Below are 11377 nucleotides of genomic sequence, written 5' to 3' on the forward strand. Positions count from 1 at the left end.
ATTTTTTTTTTTTTAAATAATCCAATTAAACTGGCAATAAATAACTAAAAAAATGTAAAAAACGTTTTAACTAAAAGAACTTTTGAACTGTAGTGTCTACAAAAAATTTAATATTTTATTAAAATAACAAATTGAATAATTTTATATCAAATATTGACTAAATTTAACTTATATTTCCATTTGCTGTTTTTTTTTTTTAATGTAAAAATGTTATCCATCTTATCTATCATTTTATCCATTTACTTGCTATTTCTTTGTAACTACGTAAAATTTACCAGCAATTTCTGACTGAAAACTATTTCAAAGTACTATTTTCAATGTTAAAACACCACTTTTTTTCACCTGCGACACCACTGAAAAATACAATACAAGCACTGTTCATGCATGAGGAGTATAAGGCCGGATTCACACTGCAAGTGCGGGCAGCGTGTGAACAGCGCATATTTTTTTCAGCATGCACGTTAAATGAGTGCATTCACACCGGGAGCAGCGTGTGAGCGTCAAGCAGGAGTCTATTTTTGCTGCGCTGCTCACGCTCAATTAAAGTGACAGCACACTTTTGATGGACAAAATAAATATGATTTCACACAAAAAGTGCTAAAAATGCACAGAATAAGCATTTAGAAATCCTGTGCTGAATGTGTTCCCTAGAAGTGGCACGTCTGGTCACCTTATTATATAATTGGCTTACGTGATCCAAATTAGCCGTGACGCTTTTTCCAATGTTATTACGCTTTTTCCAATGTCTCTGGTACGCTTCTGTTTTTAAAAATGCACAGAATAAGCATGTCTAGTGTGTTTTAACAAGAACTGGGAGTATGTCAGAAAAGAAAATGAAGAATCAAAAATATGTTTAGAAGATTTACCCGTTTAAACGGGTTTTTAATTATTCAGTTTGGGTGAAAGTATGGTGCATTATAAAAATAAAAAAAGATTATAAACAGCACATTCTGTATCGAAGTATGACTGAAACGAATCCCCGTGTTAAACTTTCAAGACTTTAAATCTTTCAAGTATATAACTGACCAACTTCTAAAAACAAATTTATAGTTGTCTTTGTAAAGAAATATGTACGTGGTAAATAAAGCTGACGCGAAGCTCAAGAGGTAAATACTGATTACAGGATAGACTACAGATAGAGAGAGAAAAGTAGAGACGCCAACAGCTTTGTAACCAAACATGAGCATCATAACAGGGTCCATCATCGCCTATCATCACCCAACAGCCTGACAGCATGTGCTAAACAACATGCTGGGGATGCACAGATCAAAGAAGAACAATATGTCTCTCATGCACCTATTATTGACATTTAAAGGGCCATTTAAAGTTTGCATGACTTGATGAAGGTGACACTCACTCTGGAGATGGTGAGAGGCATGCTGAAGTCCTTGCCACCCTGTAGTCTGAAGCCCCAGGGTGAAGGTCCGATCAAGGACACGCTGTAGTTACTCATGGTGGAGTGGGTCACTGTTGTGGGTACTGCCACAGTCCAATTCACAGCCTGAAAAATGACAGCAAAGACTTGTTGTTGTTGTTGTTGTTGTTGTTTCAGCAGGACACACAGTAAAGGTCACTGATCATGCAGAAACAAAACATGATCTAATGCCTTTGACACCTAAACATGTCATTTTGCAACTCTGGACAAAATCCTTGCCTTGGATGCGTCAAATGAAGTTAATACCCAATCAAAGAAATAAAATAAAGCAAACAAAGAAAAATATAAATACATGAATGCATGTAAGCAAATAAATAAGCAAACAAAAAAAACAACAACAACACAAATATATATTACAAACACACACACACACACACACACGAAAATAAAACGAAATCCAATTATTAGGCTGAAATAGACAAATAGAGAAGAGTCTCTCAGATTGACCAGTGTGACTGATTGATCTGGAAAATGCTACAGGTTTTAAATAAATCTAGGGACAAGACTGCTCAGTCCAAACTTATCTCATAAGTACAGATAAAACAAAAGAGCAATCGCTATTTATATAAACTTGATGGGACGAGGGAATCTTGGCGCGCACGGGCAAGTATTTTAAGAGCTTACGGGTGAGCGTGCAGTTGTTGGTGAGATAAAACCCTGGTAAAATCCAGCACAGGCCAAATAGAAACATTCCAGAGGAACGGATTAGACTCTGGGGGGTCTCGCTCAGGAATGTCCCGCAGCCACAACACTGACGAAGTTAAAAGCAATGTTATTCACCTGCTCAGACAATCACTATGTGTCAGTAACTGAGGACATCTAAACTGCAAAATATTCCTGCTTTATTTCAACTGACCCGTTTCTTTCCACACCCTCAAACATGCATTCATATTCGTCAAATGCTGTGACAGAGCTCTCTCTTCAACGTTTATTGATGTTTATTTATATATCACTCTGTGGATTTTCCATTTTCTGTTATAAATTGGACAAATGGAAAGATGAGGGCCAGTGAAAGTCAATGAACTATGTGGATGACAACATGCACCATATAACCTCAACATTAACATTAGCAGCCATCTATTTAATAACTGAATACCAGAATTGCATGGAACGAGAACATGAACGTCAACGGTGACTCAAAGATGCGTTGTGTGCCTCATGTTGTGTCTGTGACTATTGAATGAATAAGTGAAGCTGATGCAACGTTCTTTTGACAGCAGTTCCTCTGGAAGCACTAAGGGTGCGGTTATAGAGAACAACATGTATTGAGAACTTCCCGAATAGAGTGAATCAAGAGTTTTTCCATGCCTGAAGCCATCAGGGCTGTTTGTGTTTGTCACACTGGCTTTCTAACAGGAACATTTACTCATCTTTTCAGATCTACATTAACAATAGTGTTGTGATTCAGACAGAGTCAGAATAACTATAAGATTCTTCAAACTCTCTTTAAGCTGGGGTTTGCAGACTTTTAGTCCATGACTAGTAGTTTGAAAGCATCTATATGAACAAATACTTCACAAAGTCGACAAATTTTAAGCAAATGTAAGATTAGAATTTAAAATGCAAGAAACTAATACACCATTAAGGCATTTTAATGCTTTTTGCTTCTGGCTAAAATATGAGTCCATAATCCATAATAACACGTCCTGCATTGTAAAAGTCCATCTCCTGTTGTCTCTCACATCAAAATCCACCCACATATTTGTTTAGAGCTGTTTTGGACTGATTCTAACGGCACCTATTCACTGCAGAGAATCCACTGGTAAGCAAGTGATGGAATGCTACATTTCTCCAAATCTGATGAAGAAATAAACTTATCTACATCTTGGATGGTCAGAGTAATTGTCAGAAAATGTTATTTTTCGGGTGAACTATTCCTTTAAGCGCATAATAATGGCAATTAGTTACTTTTGAGCTTGAAACATGCCCAGTCATATACACAAAAACAAACTTTTAAACTATAAACAAGGGGTAACCACAGAGGCTTAATATGTCAGTCACCATATGAGCTAAAACAGTCCGAACACCAACAAGCTTTTCCACTGATCTGTCAGTCACGGTTGGTTTTCTCATGGTGCGAATGGCGCCAGGCTGCTCGGTGACGGGTACGACGCGATACCAAAGGCACGCCCTGGAAAACGGACAGCCTGGTATCCAGCCGTCCAATAAAAACATAGCATTTTATTTAGTAAAATAAAGTAACTATAAATTTTGGACTCCCAGCACTTCATTTTTGGACCATTTTCGGTTCGCCAAAAGAACCATTTTTTCTTAGTGTGAAGAACATACTAAAAAGAACCTCTGTGGAATGGAAAGCTTACATGTATGTTAGAGGTTCTTCATTGAACCATCGATGCTAATAAAGAACCTTTATTTTTAAGAGTGAATATTAGCTTAAGATCAAAGCCAAACATCATATTGGCCAGAAACGGCATAACTTTCCAGTTTATGGAAAGTTCCATTTAATGGAGGAATTACCTAATTCTTCATCCATCCAAGCTCTAAAATAACACGCTTATGACAGCCGTTAAATCCCTGTAGACAGGGTTGAGCTACTGATCCATAGGTGGCAATTTAGGAATTTATTATGCCAACACATAAAGAAACGAGCTCTAACAGGGCTGGACTTTCAATGCAACATTTACCAGTTTAATGTTTAGCCATGCAGGTCTGACCTCAGAACCTAGAAACTACCAAAGTGACCCGTAAACACATTCTCAGACGCTGCTTCGATTGGTTAGTCAGCTGCGAAAGCATTCGGAGCTTCCCTGTAAAACACAGGTGCGCTCTGTAATGCTGACCAACTAATGATTACCAGCGTTTCATTGGCTCTTATGTAACAGGAATGCACCTGAACAAAACGTCCTTGTGTTTTACTAGGCTATTACCAACTTATTATTGATGAATCCCAATGGTGAAGCTCCTACAGACATCACCTGCAGACCGGAGACGCAAAACCGCACCCGGCCTGGGTTCAGTTCAGGCGTGTTGGATCACGTCCGTCTGTAATAACTCAATCCAGTCTATCGCATGGGAAGGTTAGGGGGGTTGGTAAAGTGTTGCTGTGTTTCAATTCCACCTACACACATGGGGGACGATCCTGTTTTTGTTCGACTACTTCCCCAGATGTCCCTAAAGAAGGTTTCATCACATTTAGCTCACTTCTGGGGACGATTTTGTATGAAAATATAGTATGCACACACACGCAAGCACGCACACTACTCACTTTCTTGCTTAAAGGACTAGTTCACTTCCAGAATAAAAATTCTGGTAATTTACTCGCCCCTTTTTATTTGTTTAAGAAAATGAGCGATGGTTTGGCTAGATTAGACCCTTATTCCTCGGCTGGGATCGTGTAGAGCTCTTTGAAGCTGCACTGAAACTGCAATTTGGACCTTCAGCACATTGGTCCCCATTGAAATCCATTATAACGAGAAAAATCCTAGAATGTTTTCCTCAAAAACCTTAATTTCTTTGCAACTGAAGAAAGAAAGACATGAACATCTTGGATGACATGGGGGTGAGTAAATCATCAGGAAATGTTTTTTCTGGAAGTGAACTAATCCTTTAAGGTCACTGACCGGTTAGTCATTTGGAACTAGGGCTGCACGATAAATCGCATGCGATATTTAATGCGCATCTTGTCAGAAAACCGACAAAATTACATGAAATGACTGTTAATTATGTTCATACTGCATTTAACTTTACGATTATTATCCACTCAAAAGGCTTCATTCTCCAACACGCCACTTTCAGAGCATTTTTGCTTGGTCCCCCAAAGAATCTTTCAATAAACTGTTTACAGAACCGGCTTTACTCATAAGATGCGCGTTAAATATCGCATTCGATTTATCGTGCAGCCCTATTTGGAACCGACAAAATTACATGAAATGACTGTTAATTATGTTCATACTCTGCATTTAACTTTACGATTATTATCCACTCAAAAGGCTTCATTCTCCAACACGCCACTTTCAGACCATTTTTGCTTGGTCCCCCAAAGAATCTTTCAATAAACTGTGCTTAAAAGACCCATTTTTTTCTTACACACTTACAAATAAACGTTCTTTGTCGGCATTGGTGGTTCCATGAAGAACCTTTAACATCCATGCACTATTAAAAATACAAGTTCTTGATTGGCATCTACGTTTCCATGACCAATCTTCACCATTTATGGAACCCTTCTATTCAAGTAATCTGATTACGTAACTCGCGTTACTTGTAATGCGTTATTTTATTTATTTATTATAGACACTGACTGTAACTCTATAATAATGACAAAACCAAAACTGACATTAAATGGATAAAGAATGCAATAACAAACATATTTGTACTATTTAAAAAAAAAATAGAATTTTTTTGGAACTCTATTACTGATCAAATTAATTGGAAGACTGCTTTGTTAACACCCTTTAAATATTGTATTAATAATAAAACTAAAAAAGGACATTTAAAAAGTACATTCCTTTTGTAAAAGTGAAAAAAAGAGCCGATTCGTTTTTTCTTTGAATGTAAAAATGTCCAAAGCCTTTGGATGGAATTGGCATAATTTATTTTTTATTTAGTAAAGATTAACGACGTTTTTACATTAAAGGATAGTATTGTGTATTATGAAAACAAAACTAACAAAGGTCTTGAATACATTGTTCATTTATTTATATCGCTGGCAAAATCTTATATACGTCAGCAAAAAATGTTTAAATTCATCCCCATTGTTTATGTTGTTTATTGCTTTATGTCACAACAGTCAGTCATTAATATCTTTAAAATATTATGACAGTGCCTATTTTCAGATCCTGTTACCACTTAGACTATTATTTTATGCGCTTTGTTCGGTACTTGCTTCTCCCTTCAAAAATAATAATAAAAATACTGCCAGCACTGATTTATCCAGTGAATGGTTTAATTATTTAACCCTCCTGTTATGTGCACATTTCAACCATGTTTTAACGATTTATTGATATATTTAAATATATCAATAAATCACCTACCCAATATCTTAAATAAATTTCTAGGACAAAACATCACTTTTTATTTTTTACATATTTTATTTATTTAATTGCTTCATTTACATAGACAAAAAAACATTGTATCACTCACATTATCCAAATATTGCCCTAACACCTCTCTCTCTCTCTCTCTCTCTCTCTATATATATATATATTACATTTATATAAATATATTGTAAGATATGACAAGAAATTCTTGTACAATATGATTGTTGTCAGATTGAAAGATTGTTTTATGTGCAAAAATACTGGTCGGTCTACAAATCTTTTACCGTGAAACACTGTCGCCACAAATAATCTCAGATTAAAATAATCATCCAGGCAACACTGAGCAAAAATACATTCGCTTGGATGCCAGGAGCGCTTTCAATACTTAGTTGAGCTAAATTAATCGAACACAACATGTTGGTCAAATGGCCCTTTTTACACAAATGCCATCATCTTAATGAACATTAACTAGGTCTGATGCTGTGAAACTGAAGCAAACGTGAAACTAGAATTATACAGTATAGAGTTCATTTACAGTAACAATATCTGATGTCAATTCGAAGAACAAACGATCAAAAAAGCCATTTCATTTTCAAAATACCTTTCTAACAATAACTACACTCTTAAAAATAAAGCTGCTTAAAAGCTTCTTCACAGCGATGCCACAGAAGAACTATTTCTGGTTCCACAAAGAAGCATTCAGTCAAAGGTTCTTTAAAGAACCATCTGTTTCTTAACTTTTTATAAACTTCTTTCGCCACAAAGAAGCTGTTGTGAAACAGCAAGGGTCTTCAGATGTTAAATGTTCTTTATGGAACCATTTAGACAAAAAGGTTCTTCTGTGGCATCACCGTGAAGCACCTTTATTTTTAAGAGTGTACCTCACAATAAGCGGTCATGCCCTGAAGCCATAGCCATCTAAACGAGGTCATGTGAGATGTATGCAGGAGACGCCAGCTCAGTGTTAGTGACACAATGACACAGTTTTTCCCATCCGTGCAAGCCAGGAATACCGGCTAATTCCTCCTAGTTGATGACAACAATTGGTAACGTGTTTCAGAACAAAAGCATTGCACTGTGTGTTATTTTGAACATGTCTTATCAGTAATCAGGTGAGATGTGTTTTCTATCATTTCAGAGCATGAGCTGCAGTTTACTAGTTTAAGTATAGTGTGGTCAAATACTGCCATCTACTGGATAAAACAGCACTGCAAACAAAAGTGATATTTTTGTCCATTTTACTGTCATGCTGTCATACTAAACACGTGACTAGATCATTCCTCACGTTTTGATTCTTCACTCTAAAACATGCTGGGTTGGGTCAAATATGTACCCAGAGTTGGGTTGAAACAACCCAGCATGTTTTAGAGTGTTCCCATGCAGCTAACAGCTAGAGAATGTTCTCAGAATGTTCTGGCAAAGTTTTGAAGAAAGAAAACAAAACGTTCTTTCAGTAACACATTAAAACCATGTTTGTTCAAAGTGTTATAGTCTTTAACAATGCTCTCAGAGAGTTAGTACAAAAATGTTATTTATACATAGTTTACGGAACTTTTTTCCTAAAATGCTTTAAATGTTTTTATAAATGTTAATAATAATAAATAATATTATTTATTAAAAAAACGCTTTAAATGTTTTTTTTTTAAAATGTTAATAATAAATAATAATTAAGCGAGAAGTTTTTAATATAAAATGCTATTTATACATTGTTTACAGAACTTTTTTCCTAAAACGCTTTAAATGTTTTTTTAAATGTTAATAATAATTAATAATATTATTTATTAAAAAAACGCTTTAAATGTTTTTCTTTAAATGTTAATAATAATTAATAAGCGAGACGTTTTGAATATAAAATGCTATTTATACATTGTTTACGGAACTTTTTTCCTAAAACGCTTTAAATGTTTTTTTTTAAATGTTAATAATAATTTATAATATTATTTATTAAAAAAACGCTTTAAATGTTTTTCTTTAAATGTTAATAATAATTAATAAGCGAGACGTTTTGAATATAAAATGCTATTTATACATTGTTTACGGAACTTTTTTCCTAAAACGCTTTAAATGTTTTTATAAATGTTAATAATAATAAATAATATTATTTATTAAAAAAACGCTTTAAATGTTTTTTTTTTAAAATGTTAATAATAAATAATAATTAAGCGAGAAGTTTTTAATATAAAATGCTATTTATACATTGTTTACAGAACTTTTTTCCTAAAACGCTTTAAATGTTTTTTTAAATGTTAATAATAATTAATAATATTATTTATTAAAAAAACGCTTTAAATGTTGTTTTAAACGTTAATAATAATTAATAATAAGCGAGACGTTTTGAATATAAAATGTTATTTATACATTGTTTATGGAACTTTTTTCCTAAAACGCTTTAAATGTTTTTTTTTACATGTTAATAATAATAAATAAGCGAGACGTTTTGAATATAAAATATTATTTATACATTGTTTATGGAACTTTTTTCCTAAAACGCTTTAAATGTTTTTTTAAATGTTAATAATAATTAATAATATTATTTATTAAAAAAACGCTTTAAATGTTGTTTTAAATGTTAATAATAATTAATAATAAGCGAGACGTTTTGAATATAAAATGTTATTTATACATTGTTTATGGAACTTTTTTCCTAAAACGCTTTAAATATTTTTTTAAATGTTAATAATAATTAATAATAAGCGAGACGTTTTGAATATAAAATGTTATTTATACATTGTTTATGGAACTTTTTTCCTAAAACGCTTTAAATATTTTTTTAAATGTTAATAATAATTAATAATAAGCGAGACGTTTTGAATATAAAATGTTATTTATACATTGTTTATGGAACTTTTTTCCTAAAACGCTTTAAATATTTTTTTAAATGTTAATAATAATTAATAATAAGCGAGACGTTTTGAATATAAAATGTTATTTATACATTGTTTATGGAACTTTTTTCCTAAAACGCTTTAAATATTTTTTTAAATGTTAATAATAATTAATAATAAGCGAGACCCATAACCTAATGGGAATGTTATTAGAAAATATTTTGGTTAGGGGCTGAGCTGTTCGTGAGTAATAAACAGAATGGTTCTAATGGGTTTGGAAAGTTGTGTTAAATGCAAATAAAATAACAAGACTAGCCTACAAATAATCATGTAATAAGTTCGTGTGCACAAGAGAGAAAAAACTTAATATTCATGAGTCAAGTCCTCATCATAAAACCAGCTTTTATCTTTCATCCAATCAAAAAGGACTCGTGGCCGATCATTTAATTAATATTCAATTTCGCCACAGCCTCATTTGATTATATATTTGCCTCTGATCTGTTGGGATTTTGTGGGTCTAGTTAACCCTAAACCCCTGTCTGTGCAGCTAAATTAAGACTGACGTTTAATCAATGTTGTTTTTCTGTGATTTACTGGCGATTCGGAGAAAGAAGGAACTGTGAGGCAGTTCGGTTGACTTCGTTTTAACATCCCAGATAATGAAACATAAAGAATATCAGTTTTTAGAAGCACACCGGCACTACTTTAAATAGAAAGTCATATAGAAAGAAACTGGATTAAACAATTTAAGAATACAAGTTACCTCATATATTTTAACGGTTTAATGACTAGCGTTTATTAAACTATTATCTTGATGTGCCTCTCTATAGCAAAGTTTCACATAATATTAAAATCTGCCAAATTGGCGATTCGGAGAAAGAAGACACTGTGAGGCAGTTCGGTTGACTTCGTTTTAACATCCCAGATAATGAAACGTAAAGAATATCAGTTTTTAGAAGCACACCGGGACTACTTTAAATAGAAAGTCATATAGAAAGAAACTGGATTAAACAATTTAAGAATATAAGTTACCTCATATATTTTAACGGTTTAATGACTAGCGTTTATTAAACTATTATCTTGATGTGCCTCTCTATAGCAAAGTTTCACATAATATTAAAATCTGCCAAAAACATCATGGTATCCTAACAAAAATTACCATGCTGTGATCTGACACCACCATTGTACAATTTACAGTAACTTACTAGATTTTAAGCAATAATAGCTGGAACAGCTAATTCATACACTCTCAGAAAAAAAGGTACAAAAGCTGTCACTGGGGCGGTACCTTTTCAAAAGGTACACTTTTGTACCTTTTAGATACTAATATGTACCTTTAAGGTACCAATATGGAATCTTTAGGTACAAAGGTGTGCCTTTTGAAAAGGTACCGCCCCAGTGACAACTTTTGTACCTTTTTTTCTTCCAAAAAAACAGTGATTTTATGTTTTTCAAAATTTAAGTCATCAAATTTCACAATTAATGCATTGTGGCAATGCAACAACTGGCCCAGAATTCACACTGGACCCCAATCATCCCTCAGCATTGATAATTTTCAAAGATATTTTAATTAGTTTGGTTTACCTTCTGTCAAGTTTGCTTCGTCAGCTATAGCTTTGAAAATGGCAGCACAGCTGATTGCTCCTATCAAAAAAGATCACTAGCATCAGTTCGTATTAGTTTCTTGCATACAATTTTGTTCCACTCTCTTATAGACCATTCACAAGTCTAAACAAGTGCCAAAACAGTTCCCCACAGCTGGTGATTCGTTCTTAACCTGAGACTAACCAGGACTCCAGACCGTACGTCATACGCCAATACGACACCCATTTTAATCATAAGTTCATGTAAAGGTTTGACCTGTACTTACCCGAGTCTCTCTAATGCTCCAAGATCCAGATGAATGAGAAATAATCCGGGAAATGAAGGTGGTAAGTAACAGCCAGTCGTGGGATTTTTATTCACTGTTCATTTAATCGCAGGCAGTCCAATGCAGTGTGCAAGAAACAATAAAGCTCTGTTGTATTCTCATCCTCACAATTAATATTAATAATAATGATAACATAGAACATGTGGGAATGTACACAACACTTGGCCTGTTCCCTGTGAATTTGCATTGG

General features: G+C 33.7%; 1 protein-coding gene across 1 annotated transcript in view; it reads right to left on the reverse strand.

The window, feature by feature from the left end:
* LOC107653773 (PDZ and LIM domain protein 5-like) overlaps positions 1-1524 on the reverse strand; it is a 35206-nt gene extending 33682 nt beyond the window's left edge. Inside the window, exon 1 of the mRNA XM_016440596.1 lies at positions 1358-1524. Within this exon, the coding sequence (XP_016296082.1) occupies positions 1358-1453 (96 nt within the window). The 5' untranslated portion in view covers positions 1454-1524. The remainder of the gene's footprint in view (positions 1-1357) is intronic.
* Between the last annotated feature and the right edge of the window lie 9853 nt (positions 1525-11377).

This window comes from Sinocyclocheilus anshuiensis, unplaced genomic scaffold (genome assembly GCF_001515605.1).
Source record: "Sinocyclocheilus anshuiensis isolate Anshui unplaced genomic scaffold, SAMN03320099.WGS_v1.1 scaffold443, whole genome shotgun sequence".
NCBI classification, from domain to species: Eukaryota; Metazoa; Chordata; class Actinopteri; order Cypriniformes; family Cyprinidae; genus Sinocyclocheilus; species Sinocyclocheilus anshuiensis.